Genomic DNA, 23009 nt, shown 5'->3' with positions numbered 1-23009 from the left:
ATTTTTTTCATAATCTTATTAAAAATTAATAAATATTTTTCTATATATATGTTTGCCCTAATTTCTTTTGATAAAAACGTATAGAACTTAATTAGTTTCCTGAACTATGAACTATTTTGAATTAATTACCCAACCATTCAAAAATTTAGAAATTACTATCCAATCTTTATTTTTGTTTACTTTAAGTTAGCCAACGGTCTTTTGACATCAAAGTGTAAATATTCCATTTATCTTCAAAAACTTTATTATAAATTCAGCAAAATAAGTAATTAGCTTAAATTTTGAAGTATTTGACTTATTCAAATCAATTAAAATGAAAAATTAAAATCATACAATTCAAAATTTAAAAAACTAAATAGTTAACTTAAGGTAGTTCATAATTTAAATAATACCTGCAGAATTTTTTTATTTTATTATTTTTTTTGAGAGATAGATAGTATATTATCCGTTTCATTTATTTTATTTAAAAATAAATTTAGCTGAAAATATAAATTAACTAAAATTTAAAATGGGGACAAGCGATTTTTATTATTATTATTATTATTATTATTATTATTATTATTATTATTTTACTGGTGGAGTTAAACATGCGCAAGCATACACACCAAAAAGGTCGCCGCGACGTCCGAGCGACGCCAACCACCCGTGCGGGGAGAAACCCAATCACATCGCGACGCGTGTCGCGCACCAACGATTACCCCCNCGGCGGGCGCCGCTTCGGCGCGACTTTCGAAGCGCTTTGGGAAAAGCGACGCGACGGTCCCTGTTGGCGCGGTGGAATTCGCATCGCATCATTAATAACTAATTAATTATATATATATATTTAAAAAGTATAATACAAATAATATTTTAAATTATGATTCGACGGATTAATATAAAAAAAAATATTTAGTTGGTTAGAGATGCCACGTCACCGGTATAATATGTACATTCTAAAATTTTTCGTTGAGGTGATGCGTTGCGAAGCGTGGCTTTTCCAGTTACATATAATCATTATCAGAAAAGAAAGGTACTCTGTGTTACTTTTCTTCGATTTGTAACCATTTTAATTTTATTATCTGGATGTTTAAATTTATTTAGGTTGAGCTTGTGAGAAATGCCCTAAAATAATGATAAAATTGTTACAGTATTGAATTAACTGTTATAACTATAAATTATAACAGAAAAAAATGGATACTTAAGAAGATATATAGAAGAGTACAGTATAGAAAAATTTTGGCTAAGATACAAAAAATCTTCTTACAAATATCTATTTTTTTATTTTTTCTCTCTAGCTTTCAAAAATTTATATTTTACTCCCTTAAAATTTTAGAAATACGTTCTATGGTTTACGGCGTTGATCGAAAGACGAAATGATCAAATTACACTTTCTTCTACAAATATATATTTTTTTATTTTTTTTCTCTCTAGCTTTTAAAATAAAAAAACTTCAAATACCACCCATATGGTTTCACACTTTTTCACTTTAGTACCATATATTTTAAAGTGTATCAATTTAGTACCATATGGTTTCGTACTTTCTCACTTTAGCACCATGTGGTTTAAAGTACATCAATTTAGTATCATGTGGTTTCATTTTTCACTTTTCGTCGGCTCTTTTATTAATATTTCGTTAAAGTATATACAAAAAATTATAGATATCCTATCTAGATTTATCGATTATTTACTTAAGTATCCTTTACTTTTAACTTTGTCACTTATTTTTTTCTTCCATTAATAATTTGTTAAATTATATACAAAAAGTTTCAGATATCCTACCTAGATTTATCGAATATTCACTTTAGTGCCCCTTAACTGTAACTTTGTCACTGATTTAACGAAAAAAATTAGTGAATAAAAAGAGAAAAATGATACCACGGGGTACTAACTTGATATACTTTAAACTACAGAGTATTAAGGTGAGAAAGTGCGAAACCATATGGGCTAACTTGATACACTTTAAACTAAAGGGTACTAAGTGAGAAAGTATGAAACCACAAGAGGGCATTTGAGGTTTACCCTTTTAAAAATGTATATTTTGTTCTTTTAAAATTTTATAAATATTTTTTGTGATTTACGGCGTTGATCGAAGGGCGAAATGATCAAATTACTCTTTTTTATTCTAAAAAAATTATTTTTATTATTTTAAAAAATATTATCGATAAAAATTATAAAAAATAAATAGATCAACTTGAAATTTTAAGTGGAATTAAAAATAGATACTTACAAGAGAATTTTTTTTTTTTTTGTATTTTAGCACATTTTTCTTTATTTTAGCCGTTTTATAATATATAATCCTTCGTATTAATTTAGGGATTTGCTGTGATTGTGAAGCTTAGATCAGCATCGGAACCAGGGATTGGCCTTTTGACTTGGTCAAACGTGATGATCATGCTCGAGCACGATTTTTCGCGTGGGGAATGGTGACTGCGGGCGATGCGGCGCACATTGCGTACAAAATTAATACGCCTTCAAATAAAATTACGAACATTATACGCCGTGGCGAACGATTTGATTAAAATAAATTTTATCAAGTGTGACTTTCACATGTGTATCACACACTACAATAAATTCGTGATTTAGTGATATTTAATCTGCCGTATTTATTTAATTCATACATGTTAATTAATATATTTAACAGTATTATTTGATAATTATTGCTATATTTAATAATTTATTATTAATATTATAAAATCGGATAAATTAGCAGAATAAATTAATGAATGCCGTTGAAATTTCTAACCTTTTATAAAAAAATGATATTAAATGTAACAAAATAGCAGCACTTATTACTAAACGCCGCGGCATTTATTTAAATCATACTAATTAATATATTTAACAGCATTATGTAATGTTGCGGAGAGATCAGATTATAGAGAAGGGGAAGCTAGAAAAGAGAGGTTTGAGAGTAGAGGAGAAGAAGAGGAGAGAGAGGAGCTGAGGGATTGGGGAAGGAGCAAGTAGTTTAATTCATTACTCGTTGATATTTTTCACTGTTTACAACTTTTCTTTCTTTTTTTTTTGTGATATAGGTAGCACGCTACCCGCTTCGTTTATTTCATTTAGAAATAAACTTAGCTAAAAATGTGAATCAACTAGAATTCGAACTTGAGTCTCGAGTACCAACTACCAAACCCTTTGCCACTTGCTCTAGGGTCAATCGGTTGTTTACAACTATTATTTATACCATCTTTACATGTGCTGAGATGTAGAATAATAGAGTTGCTAGACTAAGTTGTAAAAGTAATAAAAATGGTAAATGGGCCATCTGGGCCTATTTTGGTGGCAAGGTGGACCTCAAGTTGGACTCACTAGCATCTTCTGTCTTTATGGCTTATCGGAGCGGATCCGTTATCCGACCACCCGATCCGTTAACTGAGTCTCCTCCTTGAACACGTTATTTCTTTGGAACTACTCTATTGCTACCCCTTTAGTTTCTATTCCCTCGTTCCCATTCCCAGGTTTGTTACACATTACTTGATAATTGGCGTTAGAATTAATAATTCAGCGGTAATTTATCATTAATATTGTAAAATAGGATAAATTAGCAGCGTGAATTACTGAATGTCACTGAAGTTTTCAGCATTTTGTAAAAAAATAATACTAAATGAAACAAACTAGCAGCGTTATATTTAGCAGTATTACTTGATAATTGCCGCTAGATTTAATAATTCAGCAGTAATTTACTATTAATATTATAAAATAGGATAAATTAGCAACGTAAATTAGTAAATGCCGCTGAAGTTTTCAGAATTTTATAAAAAATGACACTAAATGTAACAAATTAGCATCAGTTATAGCTAAATATCGTCAATAATCAATATATAATTATTAATATATCCTACTTTATACTTAGAATTAAAAATTTTGAAATTAAATTTAAAAAATTTAAAAATTTATAATTTAAAAATTAAACTTATAATTTTAAAATATATATTTTAAATTTTTAATTCTAAAATTTTAGTTTTAAATTTTAAACTTATTTATCAAAAAAAAACAGTATACAATGATTATTCTAGATGTGGCATGGTCGACCTACTGCACTCCTGAAATCGACCGCCATAGGTATAGTCGACTCATTACGGACGATCGACCAAGTTTGGACCATAGGTCGAGCGAGGGACAATCAAAGACTGTAGATAGTTCATTCCCTAACTTTTGTCGACTTCTGATGCATGCACCGATAAACTGGGAGTAAAATATTATCTCATTGAATAAGCAATTTCGCTATAACTTTTTGATTGCATTATCTATCTTTTTATGATTATGATTGTTTTCTGCACATTGTTGCATTCAAATATAATAGATCTGTATACAATGCTATTGATTTTTGTAGAATTAGTTTAGTGCGCACGCTGTCTGTGCTGAGTTGATTTTTTGAATTGACGATCGATTCTGTCAGATTTGATTTAATATATTTGAACTATTTAGAAAATAAATTTTATAATTTTTTTTATATCATTTACTTGATAATCGAAATGACTCAAAATCAATGGTTGAAAATAAAAATCTCATAAAAAATTATGATGTAGTACTAAAATGTTCGATCAAAAATATTGATCTTGTTGTAGATAGTTAAAAAATTTTCTATCAAAATTTTATCTGATTTGAATACTTCTGCACGGTTAAACTTGCAAACGGCATACATCAACCATTAAAAATCATTGATTTTGAATTCTTTTGATCACTAGATTAATGATATCGAAAATCTGCAAAAATTATTTTCTAAATAGTTCAAATACGCTAGATCAGGTATGATGGATCTAATCGTCGATTTATGAACTATATTATCGAAAACGGTTTAGAAGCACGAAGGCTTCTATGCTCCTAATAGCACACAAGACCTACTCTCTCTCTCTCTCTCTCTCTATATATAAAGAGAGAGAGAGAGAGTTGAGTTGGAATACTATTAATAGTATTTAAGTTCTTTTGCTATCGATTTTTTAACTGTCAGATCTTAATTCCATCCTTTAGATAATACTATTCAAACAACCACCCAAACAACCCTATAGAGGAACCACTACTAAACTCTAAGGGACCACTATCATCATAACCGTACAATTTTCATCCAAAAAATAAAAATACGATAGCAAAAGAGCCCAAATACTATTAATAGTATTCCAGCCCACTTTTATAGCTATAATACTATCAATAACACCAAGCACTTGGTGCTACCAAGTTTTTTACCCCTTAGATTATATTATTCCACCGAGCACCCACTAAACCCTTATATTTTCTAACAAAGCTAAATAACTGAAATAACAATTTAGAATTTATAAATTAAAATAATTAATTTCAAGTAAAGAACCTCACAGACATACATGTATCACTAAACTATTAATTATTAAATTAAAAAATAAATAAAATTCTGATGTATAATTATAAAACCTTAGTACATATGGATGTAGGTTTACCCTAAATTAAAGTCTTGAGATTCCATAGAATTTAAATTCAAATTTTGGATTTAAATTGTAGGGAGATACGGCGGTTGCAACTTAAACTTTATATGGGGTGGTTTGAGTCCTGACAATTAGACCCGACAAACGGGTAGATTGGGTAACCCGCGGACGGGTTATTATACCCGCGGATTACTTGGGCATGGGTAAAATTTACCTGCAAATTTTTAAATAGTCAATATCTTTACCCATACCCGCCCGCGGATGGGCGGATGGGTATGCGGGTTACCTGCAAATTTTTTTTTTTTCGTTCTTATATTTTTTAAATACAAAACACAAATATATAAGTTTTAAAAACGTAATATAACTCATTGTTTAAAATACCATAACATATAATAAAAATATTTAAAGTCTTAAAGCAAAAATAATTCATAATATAAAAGACACGCAATAAGAAATTAGGATTAGAATTTTTAAGATGAGTAAATAAAAAATATATATTAATTAAGAAAATATATTTTAGAATTAAAAAATATATGTGCGGGTATCCGTGGGTACTCGTGGGTTGCCCAAAATGCCCACTGTTTAATGAATACCCACCTGTTTTACCTATAATTTTTTGGGTTGGAAAAGTTGGTATCCATACCCGCAAATTTATCGGTAACCCGCGGATACCCGCGGGTTTGGGTTAAGATTGCCAGGTCTAGTGATAATAATCAAATATTTAGAAAGACGTACTAATTAGCTTTCAAGTTAATTTTTTAGAATAAATAAATTATCTTAAAAGTGTAATACTATATTCTATCAAATCGTGGCTACCAAGGCCTTTCAAGGGAACAAAATTAAGCTCCTAAATAGTATATAAGTTATTACTGAATAACTTACTCTGAGATTTAAACAGCACTTGCAATTTTTTTAAAATAGGGCAAAATATAGTCTTTTTAATAAATAAATAAGGGTTAATTGCATACATGTCCCCGCAAATACGGTGAATTGCAGATATATCCCTGCAAAACTCAATTTTTATAAGTTGTTCCTGCAAAAGTCCTAATATATGCAAATGTCCCTGCTGTTAGGGTCTGTTAAAAAAATTTCGTTAATCACAGTTAAAAACTTAACCATGGTTAATTAATAACGTGATTTGACGGTTTTACCCTTTTTCCTCTTCCTCCTCTTCCTTTTCCCTCTTCTTCGTCGCTGGTGAGGGAGAAGATGCACCGGCGGTGGCGGCGATGGCCGCGGCGAACCCTCTCCCTCTTCCTCTTCCCCCTTCTTCTTCCTCTCCCTCTCCCTCTTCCCTCTTCCTCTTCCCCCTTCTTCTTCATCTCCCTCTTCCTCTTCCCTCTTCTTCGTCACCGGCGAGGGAGAAGATGCGGCGGCGGCGGCAAACCCTCTCCCTCTTCCTCTTCCTCTTCCTCTTCCTCTCTCTTCCTCTTTCCCCTTCTTCTTCCTCTCCCTCTTAGTCTTCCCTCTTCTTCGTCGCCGGCAAGGGAGGAGATGCGGCGGCGGCAGCGGCAGCGGCGGCGGCGGCGAACCCTCTCCCTCTTCCTCTTCCTCTTCACTATTCCTCTCCCTTTTCCTCCCCTTCTTCCTCTTCCCTCTTCTTCTTCCTCTCCTTCTTTCTCTTCCCTCTTCTTTGTCGCCGGCAAACCCGACCCCGACCTCGCCGAAGCGCCGCCGCCGCCGTCCGCTCCGGCGGCCCGAAGAGGGAGAGAAAGAGAAATAGGAAATACTTTTGGAGGGACATATTTGTGAGGGTAAAAATGTCATATCACGAATTTACTGTTAAAAAATAAATAGTTCACTAACGAATTCTAACCAAATGGACATATCTGCATACATTAGGACTTTTGCATGGACAACTTATGAAAATTGAGTTTTGCAAGGATACATCTGCAATTCACTATGTTTGCAGGGACGTGTATGCAATTAACCCAATATATAAACAAACAATTGCACATCATCACACCATCAATTACGAGGAATATAAGTAAGTCAGCTTGACTAGTGGCATGGACGTGTGAAACCACAACTCCTTTAAAAATCACAAGATCAATAAAGCTTGATTGCTCCTTAATAGATTGGGTACCCTACAATATCACCCTTCCATGATCACCCTTAAATGAAATACCATTGCCACTCATACTTTTTTGTGACACTTTAGGGCACATTATAGTGATCCCATAGTAATGGTTTTTAAGAAATTAATATATGAAATAGACTCTCCTAGTGGATCACATTCTCAATGCATGAAAAGTCTTTCCTGTCACAGTTATAGTGCGTAGAATTTGCAACTCAATTATAGTATTAGAGAGAGAGAGACGCCATGGCTACTCATACTTTTTTGTGACACTTTAGGGTACATTATAGGGATCTCATAGTAATGGTCTTTAAGGAATTAATATATGAAAGAAACTCTCCTATTGGTTCACATTCTCAACGCATGGAGAGTCTTCTCTGTCCCAGTTATAGTGCATAGAATTTGCAATCTCAATTATAACATTAGAGAGAGAGAGAGAGAGAGAGAGAAAAAGAAAGGTCCATAATTATACGCAACACATAAGATTTGCAGTCTCAATCATAACATTAGAAAGTGCGGAAGAAAAAATTATTCTTTGTCACAGTTATAACACATAGGATTTGCAAACTCAATCGGAATGAGAGAGAAAAAGAGAGAGGAGAAATTCTTCTAGATCACAAGATCTAAAATTTTAAAAATACTTTTAATCTTTCCTATTCCAAAGCGACGAAATTACGTGGTGACTGTCGCCGACATAATTTATAGCACTCGAGTAGAAAATTAATAATTTATACTTCTGGCCTCATTTTGTACTAGATCTATTTTTGACTAGCTAGCACAGTACGTATCAGTTTCAATTCAAAACCTCTTCAGTTTATGAAATTTTTTATATTCATTATATACGTGAATGAAAGTGTTAATATATATTTTTTGATCCGTTTCCAACTAAATCAAACTGCAATACAAAAGGAACAAGCTAAGCCCTAAACGCTTGTGTTGGCTAGATATTTATCAAAGTCAACCCCATCACATTCTTTCTACATCACAATTTCACCTCATTGTATCAATCATGGCACTCCCATAGGAATGCACTCAAAAGTCCATAATTAATCTCGTCAATGTTTAAGAACCAATTCACAAATAGGAAAAAAAAAAAATGTGGTCCATGAAGAAGCACTACTTGAGAAGAGGAATCCTACAATGATAGCTTTTTTCTTTCAGGAAAAAAAAGAAAAAAAAAAAAAAAAGAGAAAGAAAAAAGCCCATAATTCTTCTTTGACTAGCTTTTTGTGTCAACACTTTGAACACAAATTGTCAAGTGCGGCACTTGGTCTCCATCATCAAGTTGCACTTAGCACTAAAGTAAATTCAAAATAAAAATTTTAAAAAAAAATATCAGCAAAAAGTAATTGACAAATTAGGTACCCAAAACGTAGCCTTAAATACAAATTTCTATTTTAATCAGGTCATTATATCAAATTTAATTTATAATTTGGATGTTCCTTCGTGGTGAGAAAAATTTGAGCTAAGCACATCATTTTGTACATATAAAAAAGTGAATCCTAATAATAATGAGTAGTCAAACTATCGTATCAACATTATATCATCTTTTTCAAAGTAATACGACCACTGAATCGAACAGTATACTATCCTTCATTTGAGTAGAATTTGGCATCTAAAAATTAAAATTAAGTGGTTCATAACAACAAGATGAAGTAGGTGCTATTTATCCAACTCGAAATTACACACAAGTTGAACAAAAGCTTTGTTTAAGAAAGAAAGGAAATAAAAAAAGAACAAATACTTGCAAGTGAAATATATACTGTGACCGACCGTCCCTAGAGTAAGTGGCAAAAGGCTTAATGGTTGATACCTGAGACCCAAATTCGAATCCTAGTTGATTCACATTTCCAGCTAAGTTTATTTCTAAATGAAATAAACGAAGCGGATAGCGTGCTACCTATATCACAAAATATATCACAAAATATATATATATATATATATATATATATATATATATATATATATATATATATATATCTAGTTCATAAATTTGACAATTTAACCATGTCCTTCCCTATAGAGGAATGCTCTTAAGCATATCCATTCGTTCCCAGAAGGAAAGAAATAAATGGGACAAAACTAAAAATGCTAAATTACATAAAATTTTTGGATATAAAAATATATATAATAATAGAATATAAATAGAATCTTAATGAAACACTAACAGCAGAGGCCGAAGTAAAAATTTTTCAATTTTTAAACGGCAAAATATAGATTTTCAAAAGTCATAGAAAGAGAGTAAAAAAAAAATGAGTATTAACATAAAGGGATAATTGTCGATATACCTCTTATACATTTGAAAATATCCGATTTATTCCTACTTTTTTTTTTTCTTTCTAAAATACCTCTCATATATTCCACCATTATTGCAAAATGCCCCCGCAGTTATCTCCTATTAAGTTAACTTAGATTAAACGTGAGTTAAATATCTACCACTCTTAAAAAAAAATAAAATGCCAATTTTACCCTTAACTTAAGGGTAAATAAAAAATGTTGGTAACGGTAGAGGGGTATATTTGAAAAGACCAAAAGTCAAAATACTTTTTGTGCCCCTAATTTTAAGGGCAAATAAAAAAGTCGGTGATGGTGGAAGGTAATATTTGAAATGGTAAAATAGTAATTTTACAGAAATAACAAAGTTAATTAACAAATTTTAACTATAGGGATATATTAGAAATAGGTTGGAGCGTAAAAAATTATTTTCAATATTAGCCTTCTAAGAGGGGTAAATCGAAAAATCGAAATTTTTCAGGAGTATATAAGCAATTGCCCCTAACATAAAAGTTTCTGCCATCTAGCCAACTAAAAATAAATGCAATGAATGCAGCAGAATCACTTGGAACTTACTACTTATATAAAGATAAGCACCTAAACTTAAAAACTCAACAATTTTATAGGCTGAATTACCTTTCTGGTCCTCAAACTATCAAAGTGCCTGACAGACAGCATGACACTCAAATTTTAATTTGTTATAATTTCTGATTCGAATTATCTAAATTGTTACAATTCTACAATCTAGTTTAGTTGGCTAAATATTAATGTAATGCTAGCATAAAAATAATATAACAGTGCTGTGATTGATAACACAAAAATAATTAAGATGTTACATGATTTTCACATTAGCAATACGTCATTATCTAATCAATTAAATTGAATTGTTAGGCTGGATTATGATAATTTACAAAGTTCGAGTCACCGACCATCCCTAATGCAAGTGGCAAAGGGTTTGGTGGTACCCGAGGTCCCGAGTTTGAATCCTAGTTGATTCATATTTTCAGCTAAGTTTATTTCTAAATGAAATAAACGAAGCTGGTGGCATGCTACCTATCTCTCAAAAAAAAAAAAAGTTCCGAGTCACAACGTGCAATAAATAAATGTTTCAGAATCAAAATGTCACAAGACTCAAAGTTTGATGACCAAAAATGTAATTTAGTCAATTTAATATCATTATCTAACTTTAAAATTCTTTTAATCAGTCACCTAAACTTACCGACTATTTTGCAATGATTTAAAAACCGGATCGAGCCGGTCTGCTCAACCGATCTAGTCTATAAAACGATTTTGGTTTTGAACCATTCGAACGGGTAGTTTAACCATCGAAAGGGCCAAGTTTTCTTTTATCCAAGTCATATTACAATCCAAAGGTTTAAAATTACTTAAACTAATTTTATTTTACTTTAACTAATTTTATTTTCTAATAACACACATTAGTCTTATAAAAATTAGAACTTCAAAACTTATATTTATGACGTTATGTGGACGTCACTAATTCAATCGATGGTTGACCCACTGATTGAACCAGTGGCTCTTGACTCAATAATATTTTTGAGTCGCTATTTGATCTTATTTTTTAAACATTGATTGTTTAGAGTGAGAGCCATTAGCATAATGATCAATAACAGTAAGAGTCGCATTCCAGCAATAGACACCCAGTCTTCTTGATATCAAAAATTACTCTTAGTGCCAAAATTGATCACACTTACATATTTAAGTTTTTGGAAGTCAAATACTGAAACTCTTTTCTTTTCTTTTTTTAACCACAAAAGTAAAATTTTATGTCATGAAAATCTTACATATTATTATTATTAACCATTTGGCTGATGTTATTAACTCAAAATTGAAAAAATATAATCGAAGGTGCTTAACTACATAATTTTGAAAGTTTGAATATCAAATGTGAAGTTTCCAAAACCCAGATGACTCTTTAGTAATAAGCGAAAGTTCAGGTGTTGTGATGCATTTATCCCAGAACGAAAAACATAGCAGGGAATAGAAAAGAAAAAGAAACATATCCATGCAAATACACCACTGCAAAAAGTGAAAAAGTCTCTTCTGCTTCAACAGATATATTAGCAGGTGGATTTCCTAGTTCCATCTGAGAGTATATGATTGTAAATAAACTATAGCACTCGCAATCAAAAGGGGTAACCTTAATTTTCTAAAGGGTGCATTGCACTACCAGTCCCCAAACTTTGAGTCAAGTTTCACTTTGGTCCTCAAAACTTTTTATTTCAATATTCAAAGACTTTTAACTTTTTATTAGATTTTAATTTAATCCCTGTACTTTCAATAGTTTCTTTTTAGTCTCTATCTTACACTAGAAAATATTGTTTACTATGACGCCTCACTTCCCAAGAATGCCAGAGTCTGGTTAAAAGGTTTAGCCCTATTATACCTTTTATAACTTATATATAGAACCTTATGGTGAGCCGTACTCTACCTACAACAGTCATCAACATGAGAGACTCACTCTCCCCGTTGTATAACCAGGTTCAGTCGAAACTCATCTCACACGTCCGGCTGATAATTGGTTTTGATACCAACTATAACACCACACTTCCCAGAAGGTCATCCATCCAAAACTACTCTAATCCTAACACGCTTAATTTTCTTAACCTATTGAACCTACTCACCGCCTGACATGCTATAACCGAATTAAGAGGTTTAACCCTATTATTTCTTATATATAGGACTAGCTAGGTCTCACATTTACACCTTGCTCATCCATTTGTTCGAGCGGTACGAATTCATCGTTTCTTAACTCATCTCATACTTTCAATTCAAAGTACTAATTTTTATACAAAGAAAAATTGTAACTCAAATGGATGATAGAGCCGAAACATGCAATAGAAACAGTACTTGATAAATACACAGTACATAAATTTACAGATGCATTGGATGTAGGCAATAATTTATTCTCTAGAATAGTAAATATGGGCAAAAGATCCACCAATTGTAGGCAATAATTTATCCTCTAATAGTAAACACGTACGGAATATAAGCAAAACTTTTTTAATAGTTTTGAGGGCCACAGATATAAAGAAAGTTTTGAGGACCAAAAAGAACCTTAAGTGAAAATTCAGGGACTAGCCATTCTAAATGTCTAAGAATCATAGCAAAAACCAGCTAGAATAATTACAATTTAACCACCTCTAATGTGCTTCAAATACTTACAAAACATCTGAAAGAGACATTCTTAATAATTAGTCTCTTTGTTACCTACATCATATCCATCCATTTTATTTAGCCATTAACAATAACAATTATGATAACCACAAGCATTAGTTCCTATCTGCGAATTGCCACATAATTGAAAATTAGCAATAAATTAAATAAGACTGAGGCGGGGGTTCATTTCATTTTCTTATATTATGTGAAATTATATGAAACAATCATTTTCAACAAAAGCTTAAAGCTATTAAAAAATAATTTTTAAAAAAAATATTTGTACTCAAACACTAATAAGAGTTGAAAACCCTAGGAAAAAATGGAAACAAAAGTAGAGCATCTGAAAAAAGAGCCCATCAAGTAGCACACAATAAGAGGATGGCAAACAATATTTAACTCAGCTTTCTGAAACTTGTTAAAGATTAGCAACGCATGCGCTTTGACCGCTCAAAGAGAACCACATGCATGCATGATCAGAGAATAGCCGCGTAACCCAAAATTAGTAATTGATCAAATCCCAATCATTACTAAGAGTTCAAAAGCCTAGAAAACGGAAACAAAAGTCACAAATAAGAAACCCATCAACTAACTTCACAATTAGAGGGTAATCATCATAAGTTTAATTCACTGTTTGTAAATTCCGGTAATCTTCCATGTTTTCTATCTTATATATTTAAATTATTGTCATTCAACTTTAGTCAGGTAATTTGTAAAAGATGTTAGTGAAGTCGTGGAATTATTGCAAATCCTAAATGGTAGAAATACTAGATTATGATGAGTTAGAAGGTATTCTCATTTTCATATTTGATGGGAATCATTATTAGTCCATTAATAAGAATATAATAGTTACTAACAAACTCCAAACCCAAGCGGTTTGATAAATTAGTAACAAACTTGCTGCTCCAAATATAAAATTTACGGTATCTCCGGAATATTACAAACCTTGAACCAAGCGGCCCCTTAATTTAACTCACTACCTACATTTAACTAAGCAAACAATAATTAACCATCTCTATCTTATGAATGTGATGTTCCCATGCTCTAAGGTATCGAATCTTGACACAAGTTACTGGTACTAAGTAAAATAATAACAACGAAGGAAATTCCAATACAATTTACTCAGATAATTCTATCCAATTTAGAAAGAAACTAAAACAGAAACTATAAAATTACAACTAAAAGAAAATATTGTGGAACCTAATTGTAACAATTTTGATATCAAGGACCAAATCAAAACAACACTAAATGGTTCAAGATTGTTTGGGTATTATTTACCCCTCCAAGAATTGCGAACCAAGTAATAGAACCAAGTGTAGCATTTAAAGTTTAAACAAAGAGTAATGACAATACCAAAATTTTCACACATTAACAAATTCAAGAGCAAATATATATATATATATATATATATATATATATATATATATATATATATATATTATCCTAGTTAGTAAATTCGCGAATTATTCGCGAATTATTGAAAATCCGAATTAAACGGTCCGTTTACGAATTTTTCCGAAAGAAAGGAAATTATTCGCGAATATTTGGGCCAGCCGAATTATTCGCGAATAATTCGCGAATTATTGCCGAATTATTGAAAATATGAATAAAAAACTTATAGTTTTATTTTTAAATATAAATTATTTTATATTTTATATCTTATATTTTATATTTTATACCGAATTCGTTTTTTAAGCCGAATTTTTCAACAAATTTAAAAATTAGAAAACGAATTTTATACGTATTATATCCGTACCGAAATTTTGCCGAATCCGAATTAACTAACTATGTGTATTATACTAAAAAGAGTCATCCAACTATAACTCTCTAAAATTTATTTTTTAAATTAGATAATTTATATAAATACTTCAAGAAAAAAAAAAAAAAAAAAAAAAAAACAAAAAGACTACAAGCAGTTGAAAAAGCAGCATTAAAATTCTGCCGCATGAAATAGAAGATAAGCGATAAGGAATGTTTCTTATTTTCATTCTTCATAAATGCTTGACCACGTATGTAGCTTTCAAAATGTCAAAAGCAGGTATAACATCATCCTGTTTTGCTATGCTCCTGGAATAACTTCACTGCTCCCAAATCAGGAGCTACTTGTTAAACAAGAAAAAGTCCAAAAAGTTGTGGTTGTGGTTGGAAGATGAAATAAGCTTTTAGGGTCCCAAAAGCGAAATTTCCGATCAGAAGTAGGATTGGAAACAGATACCATGTTGATTCAGTAAAGGAAGAAATTCATAATAAAAGTGAGATTCAAGTTTTTGGCGAGCAATATCAATACTTAAATCGAAGAGAATTAAGTGATTTCCATATACCAGTGGTCACTCAAAATAAAAAAGAGTTTTAAATCTCTTATATATATCTATACAGATAAAGGTAACAATAATCTTCTATCCCTTTTCCTGGCTAACTTTTTGTACCTAGAAATTTTAAGGCATATGGGTAGTAAAATTCCAAGAATTATAAAGACAGCAGAAAGCCCGAAAATTTTGAAATAAAGGCTTATGCAACAAGAGATTTTGAGAAAACAAAATATCAAGGCGTATGAAAGAGCCACGATAGCATCCCTCCTACAAAATACAATGAAATTTTTCGATGTCCATTATTATAGCATTGTGCATAAAAGTAAGGAAAATTACACAAACAAAATAACAGTATTTTTAAAGAAATATAATGCATTCTTCGGATAAGATCTATTAATTGACAGCGTTTGCTCCTTTTATCTATTTATGTAAAGCTATTAGGTGTCTATGACTACAAGTTACTTCCAGCTCAAGTTATCCCAATCCTTTGTTTCCTAACTTTCCAAGACTCACAAAACTTCTAGCTTCCATTAGTAAACTTTTGCACAAATATCTAAGTATTGTTTTCTAAGGCTTTATCTATATGCAACAGCTTTCTGTATATTGCAACTTCACCGACCAATGACTGCCCTTTGCTTACTTTCACTGCTCATTGATTCGCATCTGAATTGTGCATATACGATAGCACAGTTATTTACAATGTTTCAGGTGTGATATGAACACAAAGCAAAAACTGCAGATAATGACCCCGTCTATTCTACAGCTATAACAGAAATTTTTGAATTCATTTTAATATTTTATAATGAGAATAGAGTTTGAGGCTCATTTTAGCCATTTGACTTGCAGTTGCAGTAAGCAATGGTGATTATAATAAGCTACATAAAAGACAAGACCTCTAAGTAAGAGAAAGGCGAAGAAACAGATGGAACCCAAAATAGCCAAAAAGTGCATTGTAGAGGAAGAAGTGAAGTATCTTTAACACGAAAGTTTTCACAATGTCAAAACAGTTATTAAATCTTTGCACATACACACCTATCAAAGTGGCTAAAACAGTAAATTAGAGAAAGGGGGGTGGGTTATGGCCTATGGGAGGGTTTTTCTGGGAGATAAGAATGCCCTATCGTTTGTCATCTTCTTTCCTAGATTGGTTCAGTTGTGGCCTCTAATTTTGCAATAGCATAAGCTAGTCCTATAGAATTGTTAAAAACATGGAAAGCAAAGGCTGTTATAAAGAGTAAATAGTAACTAGCTATGCAAATAGAAAAGAATGAAGCTAATGAAATTTGGGTGTCTTATCGAGACAAGGCTGCTGCTCAAGCAAGCTATATTTGGTTGAAGGGTCAAGTAAACTCAAATAAATTACAAAAAATATAAACCCTAACCCAGTTCAAGCTATTTAGTTATTGAGCATCTTCCAAACTTACAGCAAGCCAACTTTTGGAGATCAAAAAGTGGTCGAGTTTACTTGATAGGTTTAGGTTGGGAAGGACATGATTTTGATCTCATATACTCACTACAATGCTAACAAAGAAGGCTTTGAACATGAAAATTTTGGATAGCATATGAAAGAATCCAATGAAGTAAGAAATGCTAGAAGATTATATATGAATACAAGTATGAAAAGGAGTCAAACTCCTATAAGTACATATAAGATAACTTACATTGAAATTTCTAACTAAAATAGGGGGTTTTAAGAGTGTTGGGACCATCCTAGAAAAGGTATAAGATCAACTACAGTCTCGGTAACATAGGGTCAAGTTAGACATTTCTCACCCAATCTCAACCACTACCAAAATATGTTGAAAAAACCTCTCCTGATTCATAGTGGTACAGTAAAAATTACAAAACTTAGACACCCTATGCATCATTCAGAGATACTTAATTGATCTGAGGTTGCTATTCCAGTTGCCTACTTGAAATTTGCATCAACTGAATAAAAGTTGAGAGAGTAATAATCAAGTGGCTTGCTAATCTATTGGTAAATGAGTTATTTTACTTCCTCTACCCTCCTCTTTTATAGGAATGAACTCTGTGATTGTCGCATGCTAAATCTTAATGACTTTTACCGGCACTTCCTAACAAGTAACCAGGACAACACCTTAGCACAGCAAAGTGTTACAATGTCAACCACAATATGTAAGCAAAAATAGGTTATAATACAACTAAGGTATCTGAAGTTTTCTAGAAAATATTTAATCTAGCACAACTGAACCTCTGATTAAATTTATAGTTAAGTCATATTGGTGTACTACATTAGCTTTATTCAATCAATCAGTTTAACCCTCCTAGGAGAAGAATTCCCAGACTACAAATGCTGCACATCGGCATGTCGAAAGAGCTAAAAAAGAACCATCTTGGCTTCAAACTAAAGTAACCAAAAGCTCATGTTTGGTATTATATCTGCTTGTCTCTACGAGTTACTTAGACTTCAGGAACATGAAATACCTTATTTTCATTGTCATGGATCCTCGGTTTCCTAGAGAAGATGCTTGCCATAGATCTGGAAATTTCTTATGATCTCGTCATGGCAGCCTCAACCAGTTAAAAAGCTATATAAATATATATTACTAACAATAGGTTAGGAAAAGGTATTTCAAATTAGCCAAAATAGCTGAGTTTTAGGAACCTCTATATCTGCAATAAAATGCCAGTCGTAAGAGTACTATGATTTGTCGCTCAGCCTAATCTTAGACTACTTACTATCACACTTACTTTCAACAAATCTATGTGTATAGCCTATTAAATGAGGCTTTAAATCAGTTAACTCATATGTAGCCTTAGAGAGTAGTTTGATTTATATCACTCTCATGTCAAAGTAGACATTACAGTCGCAACTTCACATTAACAGTGCATAGTCCGCTACAATGCAAGAATAGTTGATGGACAAAGATGAGGAATCCCCCACTTTGCCCACACCAAAAGGTAAAAAGGTGGTGTGATTTTGGGACCTTTTCTGATTTTATACATAACATTCCTCCATAGAAGGGAACAAAATTATAAAACTATCAAAAAAATAAGAAATAAAAGGAAAAAAAATGTTAAAGTGGCAATAAATGATGCATATTTTGTAAAGGTATCTTCTAGATTCGAACCTTTGACTAGCGTTGGTTATTTCAAACTGAATGAACACAGTACAGTAGACCTTGAACTGAATTCTTAATCAAACTTAAAGGAGCCACACATACAAGCTGAGTCTTAATGGGTCTTTGGCCAAGCAATTGTATCTTGTTCCATAAGAGCTTATAAGGATTAGGCTTAATTGCAAAGTTGCGGCCTGACAAGAACTCTCACATGGTTTAATCCCTTCAAGATAATCCTGCTTCAGGCTCACTAAAGATCAGCATCACCTTTAACATTACATATGTGAGCACTATACAGATAAGATGGAGACGCCCTCAATGTTTAGTGCTCTATCAAGTCAAGCAGTCATATCATTTTCATCCACTGAATCTTCTTCACGCAACTGCCAGTCACAAAGGATAGCTATGTGACGCCTTCATGAGTTTCAATCCCATCCCTGTCAATCATTCTAGACTGTGTTGATAGAAAGGCCCAGTCAATTGATCTGCTAAATCTTTGTAGATCTCACATAATGAAATGATATTTTCTGATGATCAATGAATGTTTTTTTAAAACTAATTTATAATTGACCAATACATATTACTATTTACATCCTTATTTGTCAAACGTTCCTTTAATCAGATTGCATATACAGTATTTACTGCTCACCTTCACTAAATTTTTTCTATTATTTTCTTGTAGGTACTTGTACGATTATGTGCCCCTTTTGTGGAGGAATGTTACATACATAAGAGGGAAAGGCCCTACACTGATAGGCCTCTTTTTATCCTTTTGATCAAGAAAATGATGGAGGAAGTCCCAAATCTTCTCCAATCAGCAATTCATATCTAGCAGTGAACTTTAAATTATTGATGTGAACTTGTCGCCATGATGGTTATTTCAACATGAGAATCACATAAGTCAAATTAAATCTTAGGCTCAATGAGGGTCTACTACTTTAACGGCTTATTTTAGATGCTACATCACATATGCCCATGCTAATTAAGTCTAATGACCTGATGGGAAGAAGACAATTGTATCTCAACAGGTCAACTCATTTGAAACTACAAGGACTTGCTTATTAAAGGGCCTAACAGAGACAACATAACTATAGTTTAATCTTACTTTCCTTTTTCCTTAAACCTTCTTTTTCAAAATTAATTTCTTTGGCAATCAAAGTTCAATGGGTCATATTGTATCTAAATGGGTGTGTCAATTGAGAAGCCACTAAAATCGAGTCAGGTAAATTGTGCCTTGAGAGTGTTTTTGCCATATCACCTTCATAAGAGGGCCAAGTGCTCTTACGGCAATGACAATGCGCCTCTAACCTACGGCAAGCTACTAATCTCAGTACTCTAGCATTTTATCCTACACAAAGGTTTTTTTTTTCCTAAAGCAATTTGTTATTAACTAAATATAAAATACTCACCTTCCAGCCTATTACTACCAACAAAAGTAACCTACGTTGACAAGTGCTTTACTCTAGGGTAGAATATCACAACTACGCTAAAGTATCTGTTCTATTGGTTAAAATAAGCATACTGATAAAAACATATTAGAGGAATAATTCTATCCTCTTGCCTAAAAATTATTTACAACTACATTTGTTAACTGGCTATTAACTAATGGATATACTTTCTCTAATTCTATCAAGCAAGAAGGCTATTAACTAATGGATATACTTTCTCTAATTCTATCAAGCAAGACTCTCACGGAACAAAAAGAGTATAGCAAACCATTTGGGCATTGTTTGGCCCAGCAGTGCGGCCCACTCCTGTGCCACACTATGTAGCTGTGGTGAAAAGCTGTGAGCTTGCAGCTTTTCAAAAAACAGTGAAGCTGCGGGTGCGGAGTGAACCTCTTGCGCAAAAGTGCCCAACAAACATCTCATGGCGGTGGTTGCATTCCGCAATGAGCACAATAAGCCCGACCAAATGGGTACTGTAGCATTCATCAAAAATCCATCCATCTTAATAACAAGGAGCGTTAACGTGAGATCTTGCCTTAAAGGATAGGTCTTCATTTTAAGCCAACATAATCACGAAGACCATAAATAAGGGTAAACTTGAAAACATGGCCCTCTGGTATAGCATATTTTCACCTCGGCGACCCATGGCTTCATTTGTATCACTTTGGTACTCTGAGTTTACCATTCCCATTTTGCAAAAGGACCTTTCTGTCGGCCACGTTAGAATCTAAGATTGCATAAAATTTTGATCTACTAAAATGTTTGAATTGTTCTTCTGGGTTTTATCCTCCACATGAAACCTATCAAAATTTCATTTGGGATTCAGGTTTTGGGTCAAATTAGATTAAACCCCAGCACAAACATGAGCCAGGCCGATTGGTATAGATCAAAACCACGATTGAAACTAAAATTTGAAGTTTATCCTAAACAATCAAGATTTCAATATCGCAATTACTCCAAGCAACTATCCTATCATACTTGGGCCTCATTTGGTGATGAGGGCTATCTAACACTATTGGGATAAAAAAAAGATGGAGCAAAAGAATATAGAAATATGCTTCTCCATTTTTCAGTGGGACAGCATAAATTATGTCATAACTGAATGATTGTGATCTATACAACATTACAGCGTGATATCTTTCCATCGCACTTTCTCACCTAATGAAACACATCCTCCCTGTAATCCCAAACAAAGCCTTATAGAACAAGATAAGCCATACTACTTACTATAAATATAAACTACAAAGTTTTTTACCCAATCATCAATTCCTCGATCGAAACCTTCATGGCAATTTCATCAAACAAACATCATGCATCAACAACAGCACCAATAAAAACAAAGTCCACAAAGTTTAACATCTACTCCTCGACCGAAACCTTCTTGACAATTTCATCAAGCAGGCATCATGCATCGACAACAGCACCACTAAACACATAATCCAATCAAAAAAACGTAAGCAACCTAAGATCTTGCCATGGTGATGATAAAAATCTAAGCATACAAAATTACACTCATTAGCCCTAATCCAATATAAATTCCTCAACTAAACCTTCATCATACATCAAAATCGACACCACTAAAACCAAAACCCAATCAAAAATAGTAATCCACCTGAGATTTTGCCATGGTGATGATCCAAAATCTAAGCATATAAAAGTAGACTAATTAGCCCTAATCCAATATAAATCCCTCAATCGAAACCTTCACGGTAATTTCATCAAACCAGTATTATGCATCAAAATCAACACCATTAAAAACAAAATCCATTTAAAAAAGAAATGTAATCCACCTGAGATTTTGCCATGGTGATGATCCAAAATCTAAGCATACAAAAGGACACTAATTAGCCCTAATCCAATATAAATTCCTCAAACGAAACCTTCATGGTAATCTCATCAAACAGGTATTAAGCATCAAAATCAACACCATTAAAAAACAAGATCCAATAAAGAAAAAAGGTAATTCACCTGAGATTTTGCCATGGTGATGATCCAAAATCTAAGCATACAAAAGGACACTAATTAGCCCTAATCTAATATAAATTCCTCAATCGAAACCTTCATAGTAATTTCATCAAACAGGTATTGAGCATCAAAATCAACACCATTAACAACAAAATCCAATCAAATAAAAGTAATCCACCTGAGATTTTGCCATGGTGATGATCCAAAATCTAAGCATAAAAAAGCGGAACAATTAGCCCTAATTGGCACCAAAAACGAAAAAAATTGAGGGGGAGAAGGAGAGGAACCTGGTGGCGATGTAGGGTTTGGGGGAGAAGGTGGTGAGGGCGAGCCACGTAGCGCGATGGGATCGGATCTGATGCTCCCTCAGCTGATCCGCGAGCTTCGACCGCGTGATCATCTCCTCTCATCTCATCTCATCTCATCCCCATCCCCATCCCCATCCCCATCCCCGACTAGCTAAAGGAGAAGCGGAAGAAGAAGCGAAGTTTGAGATAGGCTAAATTACATAAAACCCCTTATAAATACCCGCTTTTTAACTTATTTTTTTAAAATTTTTAAAAATTTACATTTTACTCACTTCACATTTCAAATTATCAATTTTAGCCCCCTTCATCCGTATTCTTTAATTATTCCGTTAATTTCTAATAATTAATACCAAAAATATTCTTCAAAATAATAGAAATATATTAAAATTTTATTTTTTCTTATAAAAGATAGTAAGGTAATTTAATCATTTTGCTCTATCTATTAACATCGTACTTTTTAAAAAATATTTTTAAAATTTTAAAGTGGCAAAATGTAGGTTTTTGAAAATCGGAGAGAAAAAGTAAAAAAATGAGTATTTATAGAGGGATTTTTTGTAATGTAGCCTTTGAGATATTATAATTTGACAAATGTTACTTGTATCTTCCAAAAGAGATTGTATATGATGTAAACCACTGGTTCTAGAATTTAAAATTTTATTTAAATATTTAGTATTAAAACAAATTGACTAGTCACTAAATAATGATCAATTATTAACTCTTGTATTAGGAAGTGAAAGATATACACCCTCTTTTAGGGTGTAAAGATGGCAGCACTTCATAATTTAGGCTAAATGTACAGTCCTCAACTTATGAGTTAGGAGACACTTTAATACTCAAATTTTAAATTATAATAATTTCTGACTTGAACTTTTAAATTGTTGTAATTAAATCTCGCAGTATAATTTATTTTACTAAATAGTGACGTGTTGATAATGTGATATTAATATAGTGATGATGCGGTTGATGAACTATCAAATCACTATTATATCAGCAATA

At 32.4% G+C, this 23009-nt stretch overlaps 1 protein-coding gene across 4 annotated transcripts; it reads right to left on the bottom strand.

Annotated features, from left to right (window-relative positions):
- Positions 15184-22176, bottom strand: LOC109720375. Of its 4 annotated transcripts, XM_020247443.1 has the most exons (6): positions 21993-22131; positions 21884-21914; positions 21709-21739; positions 21531-21561; positions 21353-21383; positions 15348-15479 (listed from the first exon to the last, which is right to left on the bottom strand). In XM_020247443.1, exons 1-6 carry the CDS (start codon positions 22113-22115, stop codon positions 15445-15447), a joined length of 282 nt encoding a protein of 93 aa, XP_020103032.1. In that variant the 5' UTR covers positions 22116-22131; the 3' UTR covers positions 15348-15444. The 4 variants fall into 4 exon arrangements, 3 of the variants coding, with proteins under 3 accessions (XP_020103024.1, XP_020103032.1, XP_020103041.1); XM_020247435.1 differs by lacking the exons at positions 21531-21561; positions 21709-21739 and having other exon boundaries at positions 15184-15479; XM_020247452.1 differs by lacking the exons at positions 15348-15479; positions 21353-21383; positions 21531-21561 and adding an exon at positions 18754-21166 and having other exon boundaries at positions 21993-22176.

The sequence above is a fragment of the Ananas comosus genome, linkage group 1 (genome assembly GCF_001540865.1).
Source record: "Ananas comosus cultivar F153 linkage group 1, ASM154086v1, whole genome shotgun sequence".
NCBI lineage: Eukaryota > Viridiplantae > Streptophyta > Magnoliopsida > Poales > Bromeliaceae > Ananas > Ananas comosus.
This window is presented reverse-complemented; position numbering and strand designations above follow the sequence as displayed.